This window comes from Semicossyphus pulcher, unplaced genomic scaffold (genome assembly GCF_022749685.1).
Source record: "Semicossyphus pulcher isolate SPU_LCO1_2020_fin unplaced genomic scaffold, fSemPul1.0.p SCAF_16, whole genome shotgun sequence".
NCBI classification, from domain to species: Eukaryota; Metazoa; Chordata; class Actinopteri; order Labriformes; family Labridae; genus Semicossyphus; species Semicossyphus pulcher.
In genome coordinates, this window is record NW_027211670.1 from 246,490 (window position 1) to 263,740 (window position 17,251).

The following is a 17,251-nucleotide window of genomic DNA, read 5'->3' on the forward strand; positions in this document are numbered from 1 at the left end:
TTGCAAATAATTGTTTTTTTTATCTTTGTTAAATGACGACATGTTTAAAGTTTGAAGCCACGTAGAAGTATAAAAACCTTTTCGCGAAGAACGTCTGAAGAAAATTATAAAGCATGAATGGGAAATTGCAATGAGCCAAAAAGCTTTGGGAACCGACGCTAACGCGGAAGTGGGCGGGGCTTCTTGTGGTAGTTTGGGTTTACGAGGGCCACTTGAACGCATCATAAGGGAGGAGTTAGCAAATCTCTGAAGTTTAGCCTAGCAGGAAGCACCGAAGCTACCGCACCACAGCGGTGGAGAAATAGGGAGCAGTTTTTAGTTTTTAACCGGTGTTCGGACGTGATATTTCCTCGGCTAACACATAATCAATTGGACCCTGGGAGTACTCGCTTTCGGACTAGTCGTATTTTCCTGGTTGTACTTTTTATGAGGAGAGAGCTCCGTACACCAACCGGAGGTGAAATCGTATCCAGAGGCAGTAACGTTGAACTGTCGGCAGAGCAACGGCCGTTTTGAATCAGGTGGGTCGGGAGGCACTTCATGGTTACAGAGAGTTGGTCCCTAAAGGTGTTTGTGAGGCTGTGAGCCAACTGGCTAACAATTGAACTAACCCTGTTCACCACAGCCACCTGTACGGCTACAACTCAAGCTAGCTAAAGTTGCTCGTTTAGACAGACATCATCTTCTAATTGCTCACTTGCTAGCTGGCTAGTCTTTACTTTTGATATCAGGCATTTTATTGCCGTTGTCTTGTATAATAACTCATTTTCTGTATTAATAATAAGCAAATAAAGGTTACATGTGGTCCTTAAGCTAACGTAAAGTTAACTTGCGTGGGTGGAAAATAAAACTACCAATTAATGTTTTCCAGTTTGTATTGTGCTTGAATAGTTTGTATGGTGAATTGTTAACAGCCGAATAGCCCACAAAATCTGAATGACTCGTAAAAACTCGTCAGACCTTTTCTATGAAAGAAGTGAGTCTGTTTTTAACAACGTCAACATATTAGTCATTTTTTGTACTGATATTGGTCGGGTTATGTTTTAATCAAATTTCAAATTCTGTTTGGTTGGTGTTCACTAAACCTACAGTAAAGAATACTCCCAGGCTAAAAAAGGTACACATCTGAGCAAAATAAAAACAGCTTAAAGGATTTCATTAAGCAAGGCATAAACCCAGAACAAAAAGTAAGAAATCATAGTAAGCGTGATGTTTCTTGTGAACCCCGGCGTGCAGCCAGGTGAGTTGTAGTTGTGTAGTGTTGCATAATTACGGAAACGTAGACATGAGCAAGGCGTGTCTCCCCAGCAGGTTAGGTTAGTAAGCCCTTTGAGTCAACGGTCTGGTTTTAGCATGAGTAACTGGTGCGTTTAGGGTGTACGAGGAAGAAGCGTTTCACCGGTTTGGTTAGTTTCAGTCACAGTCAAAACACAATGATAACACGTTTTAAAACAATAAATATAATTAAATAACCCCATTCCCATTCCATCCCTTCAAAAAAATCCCAATCAGTGTTATTTTGACTTTTATGTGTCCTAATAAATAACAAGAGCAAGAACTTTAATTATCCCCAAAGGGAAATTCACTTGTCTGGCCTCTCATCTACCATTTACTGAAGAACTGAACTGAACTGGAAAAAAAAGATAAATAATAAAGTCACACCCCCTAATATTACCAAGTCCTCTGCCCTTTTAAATCGAAGTATGATTAACTTTTACAGGCAAAAGTTGCAATGAACTCTGTAAAACAAAGCAGCCAAAAAGTCACATAATTTGGACAGGATAAAGCTGGAGGACACAAAGGCTGTGTCCTTCCAACTCCACCTGCAGCACTAACCAAACAAAAAGCCTTTGTTCTCAGTGAACTTAGTGCTATTCCACCTGTAGGTAAAGTCCACCTGAAACCATTACAGAGGCAAAATAAACAGCCCCTCCCAAATGTAGGGCTAGCTAAAGAGAAGCTCTCACCTGTTTAGTTTCTGATTTATTTTACATGCTAAACCAAAAGCAGGATTTGTTGTCTTAGCTATCTTAGTTTTTAGCTAACACAGTGAGTCTTCAAAGGCTCCCTGTTTAAACTTTGAACAGGAAAGCTAATTTATATGCCTTGTGCTGGTGAGGCGATGTCCAAGAGGCAAACCTTGCCTGTAAACTTCAAACAGAGCACTCAGCTCAGACTGTCACGCTGTGTTTAGCATGTTAACTGTTAACTCGATTCCTGTTTTACCTCTCCCAATGTGCAAGACATTATTGAGCAGGAAAAGAAGCCTTTTTTCCTGTGGTCTGCTAATGGGATGGCATTTGAAGTACAACTCTTATAAAATGTCCTATTGCTCATCAGGCTGTACAGCATGTATGCCAGGATATAGCTCAGAGATTGCATGTGTATAAAATTACTTGGGGGAAGTAATGATTGAATTGTTCTTTTCAACAAAGGTCAGATAGGAAAAGTAAAAGTGCCATTATGTCTTGTTGTTTGTCATGATAAAGTCAATATTCAAGCTGCCTGTGTAGAAATCTTGTTCCAGGATTTGCCCTTTATAAACATAAGACAAAGGTGTTTAAAAAGCCAAGCATTTGATCATATTCACTTTATTGTCTCAGCCCTATATGTGCTTTTTTAACACTGGGCCCTTGAGGCTCGAACTGCTGAATTGATGTCATTATTCCCAAAGATGATTGTAGCCTGTGCGTTAAGCTTCAGCAACATATTAGCTGACAGCAAGTGAGGCAGCAATACGAAAACCCACATGCATCTGTTTCAGTGAAACACATACCAATATGTATTTGGCTGTTTTTTGTATACAAGACAGGTGAGCCATAGTTTTGTATATGCGTTGCAACTTGGACAGTACTTAGTTTACCACATCGTTTAGTTCCAAATCTTGTGTGTGCATTTTATGGGTAAATGTTGTAATTGTGATGGGAAAAAACATGAGTATTTTAAGAATGGCTAAAAGCTGCACCCAAGTTTTCAACACTCCTATCACTACAAGCAAACAAAGGCACATTTAGACAAAAGACAACATTAATTTCAGAGGCTAACCAGTCCAAAACATCAGTGCTCTAATGTTTCATTGTATCCTCCTGCAGCAGTTTCCCTGTATTCTATCCTGTTTTCAACATTTCTGTTATCCTTTAGCATCTGCACAAGACACACCTGGCTAACAATGCCAATCTGCTGCAATATTGAAGGTTAAGAGCTGCTACTCTGACAGTCCAGCATTTAGGAAGTCAGGTGCCCGCGGAAAGATCGATACAATCCAGTTGGGTTGGCATTGTGGGGCAATAAATGGATCAAACAACACAGAACTTTCCCGTAGTGATTTGAGCCTTGTGGGAAATAAAATGGACCAGATATAGTCATTATAATCCACACCATGGTATGTTTCTTGAACTTAACCAATTAGTGTTTTTTATCTAAACTTAATAATTTACAATAATTTACATTTCAATAATTTGCCTTGCCTATACCTAATCCTTTGAATGTCTACCACAGGTTAGAAAGGAAGAAAACACATGCTAAAGGGTACCTTAAAACAGACCCTCAAACAGCCGTTCAAGGGTAAAGTATAGGCACTAGAGGGTACCCTGAAACAGAAGACAACAGGATTGCTTGGTACCCAGAAACTTCTGCTTTTGGACAACTTGAAACACAAGCTTACAGGTATACTGAACCTTAAAACCAACGCTAATAGAGGCTGTCTTTACCCTCTGTATGAGGCGCCAATTTGGGGCAATGATAAAGCAGTATTTGATGAGTTGGGCAGAAAAAGTGTTGCTTATTCCGTTTGTCAGAAACTGACATGCACCACATTTAGACTCTTGACATGGGTTTCTGTTTTCCCTACATGGACATTTTTTGGTCCCTGTCATGACTATGTGTTTGTGCCTCCAGTCATAATCAGCCTTATTTCCCCACATATTCATTGACAACCTGAGCCTGAAATGGTGTGAACATGTTGCTGCTGATCAGCCCCCTCTCTCTGTATCTCTGTGGTTTTGATTACAGGAAGGACTCAGTGAGTTGGTGAGGGATATCTCATCCTGCCAGCCACACCCAAAACTGACAAGATCTCATTTTTGTTTTGTTCTGGGAAGGAAGCATCCCCCTAATGTTTGCTATAGCGGCTAGGGCAGACTCCTCCTCCTGCTCTGTCTTGTGCACAGCATTCTTAATTGTTAATATTCGCCTTAAATGTCATGCTGCACAGACCTGACACAAATCACACCATAACCGCAGCACACCATTGAATGCTGACTTGAGGAGTTATCTCATCACCACAACCAAGAATAGCTCAGTGATGTCAAGCTCATGATCACAGAGAGGTGTCAGGCCGCGCGCTGAGAAAGAGACAGAACATTTAGAGCCTCTTCACAAGTTCTGTCACACCTGGGCCAATATTGTTTACATGCCCTGCATGCTTATTTTTTTAAATGTGTTTCTTGATTTAAGATTGACCAACTTCACTGCCAACTTTACACCTGGTTGGCTACGACGCTACTAAACTGGTATTCTGGATAAATTTGGCACTGATACAATGTGTATAATACACCCTTGCCCCTTCATTGCCCCAATGACTGCTAGGATAGGCTCCAGCCCCCCGCGACCATGAATAGGATAAGCAGTACAGAAAATGGAATGGATGGATGGATATTAAAAGTGCAAAATGAAGCCCCTTTTATACATGCTCTGCACTCCTGAAAATGTCCAAACATTACCTGGAGGCACTGCATACTAGAGCACAAATATTCCAATCAGTTGGCCTAGACATTGAACAGTCTGAGACCTCCCAACCCCCTAGTACAAAGTAGGTATGATGTGAGCCAAAGTGTGGTTTCCAGTTGAGACTGCTGTGTGCTACATGGGTGAAAGGGCTCTATGTGCAGACCTGATTGTCCTGAGTTCGCATTTGCATGTAAATTTATGTTCACTAGTTAAGCAGTCAGTAAAATAAAATCCAAAATGTGAATTTTAGGCATCATGACACGCTAAATGTTAGGCGACAACCAAAATTTGTGGATATTTGCAGTTAAATATCTGGTCTTATGCCAAGGCCACACTGCACACCTGAGCCTGAGACAGTAAAAGCCAAAGCAGTTTAGTGATTCAGTCTGCTGTGTGGACCAAGAGTCAGAAAAAAACAACAACCTGTCCCTCATTTTGTGTGGCCTGTGTGTATGTTCATTCAAATTGACTGTCCCATTTATTAGGGCTTCAGTTGAACAAATAGGTATTCATGCCTTCTTCTTTTTATTCTCCTTCCTCTGGTAGTAGTTGTTTGTTTTTGTTAAATGTTGTCATTACAAGTAATTTATATTTTATGTGATATAACTGTTATCATTTGTTTGGTTTGTTAACACTTTTCATGCCAATAAAGCTCATTAAATTGAAAGTTAGAGAGATATGCACAGAAAGACGGAGACAGAAGGAGAAATGTGTGTTTTGTGATCGGACCATGTGCATGAGCTCATTCTCTGAAGCTGCAGAGTTTAACAGCAGCTGTCAAACTGGTTCTGCTCCACCTATGTAAATGTGTTTTTTTTTTTATAGGTGCATATTTGACACCATTAATATGACCGAGTGTCTGTTCTTCAACTTTATGATGTGCTCAGGGAGGGGCTTATTTTCTGTGCGCCCTTTTTTTCCTGTCTCGCAGCAAGTTCTGGCATAGCTGCTGATTGCATAAGTCCATAAGTAGAATGTTTTGGATGCCAGGCATTTCCTGGCCAGTCATTCTTACTTTGAAGCACTATGCTAGCTATGTCGCTGAGAGACGTGGTCCATGTAGCAGCCCTGCTGGTCCAGCCACTTCTCAGGAGCTTGTTATTGTCGAGTCCAGGCATGTTTGTGCACTTTTTTCCCCCTCCATTGACTCCCTTCTCAACTTAGATGGCTCGCTTGATATGCTGGGAATTTGATGACCTCACTGAACTGTGGGACGGAAGACGGAATGTCATGGCGCTCACTGAGAGTGAACACATTTATTGAACAGCAGAGATGGTACATGTGAGGCGCACTGTGTTGCTGAATGTGACTTTGTGAGAGTCACATTCAGTCAATAAGCTCATTGTATTTGTTATCGTAGGTAAATACATGTAACCTTATCTTGCTGAGAGATGAGCTCACTGTACATCAAACAAGGTGACAATAGATGCATCATGTGCTTTACGTCATTTAGTTTTTTTTTTTCTCCACAAGTTCTTTGCTCTTCTGCCAGGTGAAATTCCTGTGAAAGAATTCCATATGTGATTGCAGAAGTAGGGCATGACACTCTTTCACACCAGTGATCTTCTGAAACTGGTTCTGTGACGCTCACTTCTGACATGCCATTGTTCTCCTGATTAACCTACGACTAACGGGTACTTCCCTGTTACAATAACAATCTTGTCTACAGTCTCAGTAGTGTAAATGAACTTATCTGCCTTTGTGTGCATGATACATTTAAGTTTTATTAATCGTTACCTTGACTGATATGAGCAAAGACTACACACAACACAAAAAGTAATGCTATGACGTTGAATGTTAAATGGACTGTTAAAAACAAATGCAGATCCAGTGTTTTGATTCAATAACTTACTACGTTTATGCATATTGTGGTGTGTTCTTTACACCATGAGAGGTGAACAAAAGCCCTGAATTTTGATTTAAATATTGCAATATTTCCCCATATATAGCATCAGCAATAAACCCTTTATTGTGTTACCTATTGTATCACCAGATTCTCTCCAAAACACAACAGTTCTGACAACTTCTGGTGATAAAATGGGGATGAAGGTGATAAAGACATACCATACCACCTACCATAGCTTGGATGAGCATAGGCATTACCTTTTTCAGCTAGAAAATTAGATTTGTCTAACTTGTCATGTTAAGTATGCTATGTTGCAAAAAGTTGCTCAGATAGCTGAAAATTTAGTTTTCAAGTCAGATAGTTTGAAGCATCTTGCAGAACTATCATCGGTTGTAGAGGGGTTATCACTTGGAATTTCACTATGCATATGTTTTTCATTCATAAAAGAGACCCAACTTCTCACATTAAAGGATAAAAAAAAATCTGGCTTCCTAGTATATTTAACAAATCCAATAATGAAACGACTTCTCGAAATACTTTTAAATGAAGCCCATGCCTTCTACGAAAGATTTGATTCCACTCTCATGTCTGTCCACCACAACCAGCAGCTTGTACGCTTAGCTTAGCATAAAAACTGAAAGCGTATGTAAACAGCTTGAAACACGTTGTTGTGTACAGGAATATTTGTTAGCCAGGAGCAGAAATGTCCTTAGGTCTTGTTGTGACTGTGAAATGTGTCTGTGCTGACAGTACTTGACTGTTACATTTCCTGAGGATAGGATCCCCCACCTTGGTCAGGTCAGGTGATAAGTAGATGATTTACCGAAGCAAGAAGAGTCAAAGAGCCATTACTGTCCATGTTCCTTGAGCAAAACACAGGTCTACTTGCTGCTCCAGAAGCACCACTCAAAAGCCCTTTTTGCACTGCAGTTCCGCCTCAGTGCCGTAACGAAGCTCCACCGTCATGCAGCCTTTGCCATTGTACATTGGGAGGTGTAAACAAACAGCGCGTGATTCAAATACACACACACTGCGCTGTTCCGCCCTGCCAGCTCCACTGTTTACACAGACGCTGCTTCGCCTCTGTCACGCCTCTGCTGCTACCTCTGACTTTGCCCCACCATTCCACCTCTGTTACGTTCTGTCTTCTATGTAGAACGCACAGAGGCGTAATAATCCCGTCTTGAAATGACAGTGTAAAAAGGGGCTATAGATGCTCTGTGACCTGCCCTCCAATGAAAGTCATAGAAATGGCTTGTGTACGATAATCAGTACTTGCACTTTCATGGCTACTATATATGTGGCTCTGCATGGGTAAATATATTGACTATCATTTTAATCAAAAATTGTAAAGAAAGCACAGGAAGTCGGTAAAATTAATCTGTGGTAGGCCGACGTAGAACAACCCTGTTAAACATATACGGCCCTTTCAGTATCCTTTAGGGCTTCTGTAGATTAAACGCTTCCACGTCAAGCAGGAATCATTATATTGTTCAACACAACTCTCAACTCTAATGGTTGGGAGAATTTGACAGAGTTGGTTCACAAAGAAATCTAGGAAACAATGCATCACAGGCAGGGACTGTTTGAGGCAGGGCTTTTGCGGGAAGCATTACAAATTTTTTACTTGAAATCTTACTGAGAGACAATCCCCTTGAATAAAGAGAGGAAAACAACTATTCCATACAAATTGTTGTATGATGATCAACCACTTAAGTTTACGTGATTTAAAACGGCTAAATTGTTGCCTTGTTAGCCCAGCTGGTTGAAATTTTGTTGCTTTCTTCTTACCCACAGCAGACTATACAAGAGTTCGAGAGAGAGTAGAATTTGAGGTTAATCTTACTGTCTGAACTAACAGCCTTAAACATCACTTCAGTTCATGTAATTGTGATGTTCATTCCCAGCCTTGGCCCTTGATAAGTAGCTGGGGCAGAAATAACACTCGAGTGTGTTTAATGAATGGGTAATTTGTGCTCTAATGTCTGTCAGGTTACTTGAAAGGCCACAATTAATCTGGTCGGAGAAAAACAACTGTGGGATTAGACTGTCTGAAGTTGGCAGAGGAAGGCTCTCGCTACACATGTAGCATGTGGATGACCTCACTGGAAGAGCTGGCGCTTTCCATACAGGTTGTTGCCTTTGCTGTTTACACGTGTGTACATGTGAGGGTTGTCTTCCTACTCTCGTTTTCCATCAGCAGATTCCTCTCGTCGTCCTTAGAAGCCGTTGTGTTTGTGAAGCAGACCTCCCACCCTGCCATTGTCGGCCGAGCTTACAGCTTAGAGCTCCCTCTTTCTGCTTCGCTACTTCTCCTGGGACTCTCTCTCTCACACACACTCACATACATCGTCTACGAGGACTACAAGCTTATGACTGGCTGCATCAACATAATCATGATTATTTATTAATTTTAGGGACAAAATTATTTTTATTGTACTTTCACATTGAAATAAACAGGGCAACACTATAAGTTCCATTTTGTGTTACATTCCGGCTAATGTACAAATTTTGCGTCAAACTATGACATAAAATCAGGTTCTTCACCTGAATTTGCTGCATCATGGGTAATTTCAGTGTGTCTTAGGGAGCTCTCTCTGCTCTGGATGTCTGACTTGACGCTGAAGGACGTGGAGTAGCGCCGTTCCTCCTCTCGGCGTTCATACACTCATCATGCTGCACTTTGTGCCGTTTTTTTTTTTAGCTGCTTGAACAAGTTAGTTGTGGTGCTTTGCTGCGCAGACCCAGGTTTCATGCACTCTTTGCATATAATTTTTTCTTCTTAACATCCCTCGCCCTAAACCTGAAATACCTCCAAACAAGCGGCGATGACGAGCCGTTTCAGGGGGCCAGGTCTTCTGTTCCACACATTTGACATTTGTTTCTCCGACTGTCTCTGTTGTTTACTCTTCCACTCTAAACTGTTGCTGCAAGGTAGGCGCTCATCACATGACATGCCAGTTCCCCCAATAGTGAAGCCAAAACCTCTCCATCACCCCCTGACAGAGTGGCTGTTAGTTTAGGGAGTGCTTGATTTGATAAGCAGCAGAGTTTTCTACCAGCAGAGCACACACTTAAAATTTCAATGTTGCTGGCAATCATGTTTATTTAATTGAGGGAAGCAAAAGTTGTGATCAGGTTTAATATTCCATTCATTATGTAGCCCTGACGGGTAGATTTAAGCACACTACAGTGGAGCTACAATGACTAGTCCGTTCATTGTCACTGGATTCTTAGTTTTGTTTAAAAGTGAGGTTAAAACTGAGCGTGAGATTGACAGGCTGACCGTTGCAAATTCAGCAGTAATGGGTGTGATGAAATGGATCCTTGTGGTTAAAAGGAAGCTGAACCCAATGGCAATACTCTGTGATTTACAATGTGAATGTAAGTCAACTGGTAAATCATTGAAATCCTCTGCTTGATCTGCGATTCTCTCAGTATTCTTCCTATCATTGTGAAGCAGAATTCACAACCCGCCTATTTGCACAGAACCCTGGGTCGGCTAGTTGGTACATTTACAATACACAGAAATTACCCCTCATCTACCAAAAACTGAAGTGGAAACTCAGACCGGGACACACATTCAGAGATATCCTAACTGAATTTGCTGTTTGCGTTTTGCTCAGCAGAGGAGAGAAAGACGTTAACTCTTTCTTCAGCTGAGAAATTCAACCTGCCGCCATACAGTTTGAAACCAGTAACTAGTAAAGCCAGTCTGTCTTATGTTCCAGAGATGTGCTGATTTTTCTTTGAGGAAGCTGCAGTTGGAAACGTGTGAGTCAATGCAGCGCTGCTGATATAAGTCTATTAACAGAACTATGTCTCGATCTGGACCGGGGCAAATGAGCTGATTTAGATGGAAAACTGTGAGTCACAACGCATGCCTCTGTCATGGACTTGTGGCTCATATGTCTGACTGCACTTATGAGTTTCCCTGTCGCTCTGTCTCAAACATTCTGGTTGGAGCTGCTTTCTTTTACATAGCTGAGTGTCAGTGAGTGAAGGAGCCAGAGAGCTGAGGCATCTGACGCGCAGCACAGACAGTGAGTCTTGGAGGCCTTCACGCTGCTTCATGTGATGGAGCTTAGCGAGTCAGTCCCTCTGGACAATCAGGACTCTTAAGCCACCAGTTTGCCACTAATTAATGTTGTTTTTTACAATTTGTGTTTTCAGTGATTTGCTGGGTGTTGCTTAAAGAAATAATTCAAGTTTGAGAACTTTTCTTGAAGCCCCTAAAATTTTGAAATTCAGCAATGTTTGCTCATTTCTGAAATATCATTCTAACATATTTAGTCATTCTTTTTAATGACTTTACTAAATATTATGGTAAAATGGAATGTATTTATAAAGCTGTTAGGGATCGAACCCCCAACCTTCTGATTGGGAGACTCTACCACTGAGCCACAGACGCCCTTTCTTCACTTTATTGTAATTGGAAGACATGACATCCCATAATCAGTGATGGGCCTGCGCTATGTAAAGGCCTATTTCTGCTTTCTCCCTATGTCGACTCACACAATGACACATTTACTGCATATCATACCCTGAGGTCTTCCTGGACTATGTAGAGAGTGAAGAGTACCTTTTGGGACGCTTTAGGCTTAGAGTGCGAGTAACAGCATCCAATACAAACGTTTTGTTTGCTGTTTTATGTCCTCAAACTCATATATGACTCCTTCTATCTATTATCTTCCTACAGGGGTGCCTGCATGACTTCCTTTAGTGTTTTCTTTGAATCTTTTACTTACCATCTTTCCATTTTAGCTTCGGCATTCTTGACTATTACTACTGAAGTTCTGTGATATGGTTTCTGTGTGCACACCGCCCTGCAGGGCCCTTTTTAAGGAATTGACAGGACGTTTACTTATGCTAATCAGAACAACAAATGTAGGAGGCATCATCATAACACAATTCTGTGGTTTGAGAACATGTCATCAATGTGACATACAATTTTCTTCTGAACTCTCTTAGGAACAAACTTGGGAGAAAAACTTGGGAATTTGTTTGGAAATGCCATCCCACTCTTCCCCAATTTCATTCCCGTCCTTCCATGGAAACCCTGCTGTATGTGTGGCAGGTGTTTTCATCAGCTGGCACATGCTTCTAAGGAGGGCTGACGGTGTGTTGTTGGCTCGCCGACAACAATAGATATAGTGCCAGACTCCACCTGTAGAATTCCTTTCTCTCATCTTGTGGAAGAAAAACAAGTCAGCTACCAGAGACTCCATGGATTAGAGGGCGGCTGTGGCTCAATCGGTCGTCTTTCAATCGGAAGGTCGGAGGTTCAATCCCCAGCTCCCTCAGGCTACATGTCGAAGTGTCCTTGGGCAAGACACTGAACCCCAAATTGCTCCCGGTGGCATAGCCAACGGGTATTAATGTGATATCTGATTGACAGTTGGGCACTTTACGTAGCAGCCTCTGCCATCAGTGTGTGAATGGGTGAATGTGACATGTAGTGTAAAAGCAGCTTTGAGTGTTCACAAAGACTAGAAAAGCGCTATATAAGTACAGTCCATTTACCATTTACCATATAAATCGAAAATATTTCATAAAAAATAAAAGTGACCGTGGACAAAAAATGTCCCTATGAAGGCATAAGTGATATGTAGCGTGTATACTGCTCCCACCTCACAAAGGTAAGGATATCTAAAATCTGTTGAGATGTTAACCCAACCTGTGACAGGCGTCGCCAAGCACCGGCCAGCCACGTTCACACGTTATAGTCTCGTCCGGCTTTACAATCCTACTGGAAGGTAGGTAAAAGTAAAACATTAATAAACATCGTGGGGAAAATAAAAATAAAAATGAATGGTTAAAGTCCCTTTTGATGGACTCTTACTATCACATTATCAAACTGCTATAGCTAACGGAATGAAGCTGAAGGCTGTTTTCTTGTATATATGGAAATCGGCTGCATCTAGGGGGTGTAATATGTTATATTTTATTCAGTTCGAAGACTTATGCATGTGCATGTGTCTGTTTTATGAGTGGTTGGGTGAGTGTAACTTTGTGTATGTGTGTGTAAGAGAGAGAGAAAGGGACAGAGACAAGGAAATGAAGATTCCGCAGAAGTCTATAATAAAATGTCTACTACTACTACTCAAGCTGCACGTGCACACAGATACAAATTAGTTTAATCTTACACACACGTACCACTCTTTGACATGTGCCAGTGTGCCGAATATTGCTAAGTGCTACTCATGGTGATTCATTTTGGGCCTCTCTTTAAATAACGTAACAAAGAGTCGGTCTAGACCGGCTCTTTCTGTAAAGTGTCTCGAGATAACTCTGGTTATGATTTGGCGCTATACAAATAAAATTTGATTTGATGATTTGATTTGACATCCATATGAACACAAAGGGACCCTTTGAGTTGCTTAAATTTAGTACACTGGCCTTATAGCCTGAACGATGCACAGTGGTAACTGGGAAAATAGCATGTATTTGCCCCATAGGGAGGAAAAAAATGGTGGAAAATAGTAAAAATGAAAAAGTTGGAGCCTTGGGTCTAGATTGGGAGCCTGTAATACTAGAGTGCATGATTTTATGCTGTCATGACGATAGGATCAAAAATTGATGTTACAATGGAAGTAGGTGGGGACGTTTTTGTCTTTAAGGTGATGAGACTCACGAGATTACACAAAGTACTATAAAATGTTTGTAAAAATGCACACCTCTGCCAAATTGCCATAGGGATATATCTTGGGGCGGCTGTGGCTCAGTGGCATCAGTGTGTGAATGTGTGTGTGAATGGGTGAATATGATATGTAGTGTAAAAGCAGCTTTGAGTGGTTGCAAAAAGACTAGAAAAGCGCTATATAAGTACAGTCCATTCCATTTTAGAAGCTGTCCTTCTACTTTCTGCTGACACACATTTACAGACAGAACACTCAATGCGAACCTGCACTGTTATGTATAATATAAGTTGTTTGTTTATTATTATTGCCTCTGCTATCTCTTTCAGCTGTAATGGCTGAGTTGAAATTAAAAGTTATGGCACAGAGGTGATTGATTGGTAGATTAACCTAGGAAGCATTCAGAAACAATTGATCTGTGTGTCAGCTTAAGAGAGAAGCTAATACATCACAGCTTAAGAGAGAAGCTAATACATCACATTTTAACCAAGACAGCTATGAAATCACAATTAACCATCTTGCAAGCATCTCAGAGAAAATGCTTTGGACAAGTGCAATGATGCCTGTTATGATTTAAACATTGAACATGAGGATGCATATTATAACGCCGTCTCTTCTCTCCCCTCCTCTTTCTTCTGTCCGCTGTGTATCCTCCCTGCAGCGTGCGTCGGTGGGCCCGCAGGCTCCACGCTGGTGCTGAGACAGGATGAAGAGGTTCAGGCGACACGGCCAGGAGTCCCAGAGAGATCGACTCAAACAGGAACTCTATCAGTTCAACAAGGCAAGTGAACCCCTGCACAACAGCTGACAGACGATTTAATCATTAAAATCTTCCCTATCTGCTTCAAGGTGCTTACCATTAGGGTGAACTTTAACAAGCTAAACCCGGAGTCCTTTTGTTTTTGCAGAGATGTTTCGATCCATGTTTCCTAGTGTGAGCAGAAAGGAGCACATCTTCATCAGTGTTTGACCAGAATTAGCCAGCAGAAGCTTAATAATCTAACATTACCTGTTGTTAACAAAAGCTTGTTAAGCTGCTGTTTTCATCTTGTGTTTACACCGACACGCCCATCTTGACCCATTCTATAAACAAATACGAGACGGTGTTTACATGAGCTTATTTCCTCCTGTCTGTCTTACAGATGTTTGGTTGATGATTCACCCAAAAGTAGCTTCATGAAATAAACTAAAGACGAGTAACATTCAGTCCCTGAATCTACAGATGAAAAGTAAAATGAACGATAATCGCACAAAACATTCATAATGTCCTCATGAAGTAATCTTAATGTTAAAAAGAACAGAACATGGTGATATGGATAGTGGAAGCAGCTGACGTACTTTAAACCGGCACAGTTTTTAAGAGAAGGCTAATGGCGAGGAATTAGAAATGAAATGTATAGTAAAACCTTACATGTGGAGGTTGCAGTCTAATTGTAGTTGTAGTCTAGTTTGTTTTGTAATTTGTTATAGCTGTCTGTAATTTGCTGTCTGTTAATCTATTTATAACGTTATTTTTGTGTGCTTCATTTTAATCTGTTATCACTAGATGCGTCTTTTGAATTTGTTGTTTAAATGTGAGGAGCATTATGAAATCAGTGTTAATTTTTAGGTAGGGCTGCACGAATTTGGAAAAAAGTGATATTACAATAATTCATTTTTGTTCTGTGATATTTTTGTGATATAAAAAACTTCAAAATGCAGTGTGTTTATATGTACATATAAACAATTAACAATCATACCTTTTTATTATTAGGGCCCAAGCACGAACGGGTGCGAGGACCCTATTGTAATGAAAGGAATTATTATCATTATTATTATTATTTCTTTCTTTCTTGAGGCTTAAACATTCCCTCTGTCATGAATTTTTGCGAACATTTTTCAAAAATAGCTCCCCATAGAGGTTACTTTCACCTAGGTGTAAATGCATATTTACCATGTCCATACCTACAAAAAAGATTCTTGGTTTGTTTTGATAAAGGAGAATAGACTTAAAATAAAATGTCTTCTTCTTCTATCAATATGGTCAGTGACTATGACACCCGCATGAAAAAGCGTACAGTACAGTTGTACAGCTCACGCTGAAACGCCACGTTTTAATCGTGTTTTATCAGCGTGACCAGTTCAGTGATGGTAACTTTTGGAAACAAAAGGTCAATGTATCCTACTTCCTGTTAGCACACACGACCTCACACCTTTCTCGATCATCCCGCTAACATGATCTGTGACAGCAGCAGCATCGTGTGCATGTTTACAGTTTACAGGCAGGTGCCACCTATGCTGTGTGTTCAAAATCAGACACTGTATGCTACATACTGCATACTGTGTACCATATGCTACATACTGCATACTGTGTACTATATACTACATACTGCATACTGTGTTCGGCAGTATAATGTGGAGCTGTTCCAATGTATTTTGCCGTATGCAACAGCAGGCACCAGTTTCTGGTTTTGAAAAGCTGAAGTAAACAACAGCCCACCGATATCAAAAAGCTGCTTATTTAGCTAAAGCGCCCCCTTCTGCTTTTCTGCTGCTGTCTGCCATTTCAACTGCCTTTGTATCGTTCCAGCACTTTGCATTGTGGGATACAGTAGATGAGGTAGACTGGTCCGATGCATTCTGGAAATTTTTTCCAAATCAGTAAGACATCAGGGTATTTTTGGCGTACTGCACATTTTGCTTTTTTTTGCATACTACATACTACATTTTGGCCAAATCAGTACGTACTGTTTGTATAGTACGGCATTTCGAACACAGCCACAGACTCGCCAGCTAAACAGTCAGTTCACTCTGTGCTCTGATTAAGAGCTGCACTAATGTGATATCAGACGGACTTTTGTTGTAGATTAGTGATGGGAAAAGTGAAAATTGCGTGGTTACAGTAAATTTACCTCACAATAGCGCGTCCAAGCCCTAATTTTAGTGCTTTACACTAAAACATGGATTACCTGTCTGGCTTTGATGATGCTGGGTCGATATCACTTCCATCGAGGGTCTTATAGGTACATGTAATGTGATGAATCAATAATTCAGAGTCTATTAATAGGCACAGCTGTGGGTAATAAGGTTGCCCTTGCCTTGTTGAATGACCGTGACCAAGTTACTAATAGTGCACTTCTTTTCTGATGTTTTTATGGATAGATGTGAATCAGGAGCACTAGACAGAGGTATTACCTTAAGGATATTTGTAATTAATGTAATTAAGGCTTTACACAGAGCTTTATAAATCTGCCAGAAGTGCTTATGCAAGGTTATACATCTGCTCCAGTGGAATCATGTGCACAAAGAATGTACTGTAAATGTTCCGAAGGAAGAAACCACGTGCGTGATCTTTACTATGAGTGGTAACTGTAATGTTCAGACCAAATCCAGAGGAACATATTCATACAGTTAAATTTCATGTGACGCTGCATTGAGATTCTCCTGATGAGCTGATGTTGCATCAGATATTGTCAGTCAGAAATCCCCTCATAAAACAAGCATCGTAAAAGTTGTTTGCACGTCTTTTCATGCTGACAGAGCTCAAAAAGCATGAATGCATGATGAAATTCTTTTGACCTATTTTAATGAAATTTAATCACAGGTGGTAAGAGTTCAGCCAAGTGATCCTTGTGCTGAGCTAACAGGTCTTAAAACTGCACACAGGTAAACCTCAGGTTGTTTGAAGCGGCTTTAGATTTAATCCAGGCACAGTTTCTGGAAAAGGAGGTGAATATCTCCGAGTTGTGTACACCTCTGAGTGATGAAATGAACCCGGATACTAATAAGGGCAAATAATGGTGGGTGTTTAACCAGCAGCAATTAATTATCCCACAGTCAAGCTTGTGCAATCGAGGCAAGGCTAACATCCACTTAGCTTTTGGTTTGAGCTCAACTTCAGGAGCAAAAACAGCTGAATGAAGTGTAGAAGATCTTAACCAGCACCTTTCATACGGTTTTAAGAGTTTAGGAGAACAACAGGATTCATGATTCAAATGTTATCTGCAATCCTTCCTATTTCTAGTCCACCTGCTGTTATCTGCAGCGTGTTTTGCTGCAG

The 17,251-nt window shown here is 40.7% G+C and overlaps 1 protein-coding gene across 2 annotated transcripts in view; it reads left to right on the forward strand.

The window, feature by feature from the left end:
- The first annotated feature begins 269 nt into the window (after positions 1-269).
- The window catches only part of llgl2 (LLGL scribble cell polarity complex component 2), a 39,669-nt gene continuing 22,687 nt past the window's right edge, over positions 270-17,251 (forward strand). For both annotated transcript variants that reach the window (XM_069664437.1, XM_069664438.1), the window contains exons 1-2: positions 270-521; positions 13,874-13,993. In XM_069664437.1, the coding sequence (XP_069520538.1) occupies positions 13,919-13,993 (75 nt within the window). In that variant the 5' untranslated portion in view covers positions 270-521; positions 13,874-13,918. The remainder of the gene's footprint in view (positions 522-13,873; positions 13,994-17,251) is intronic.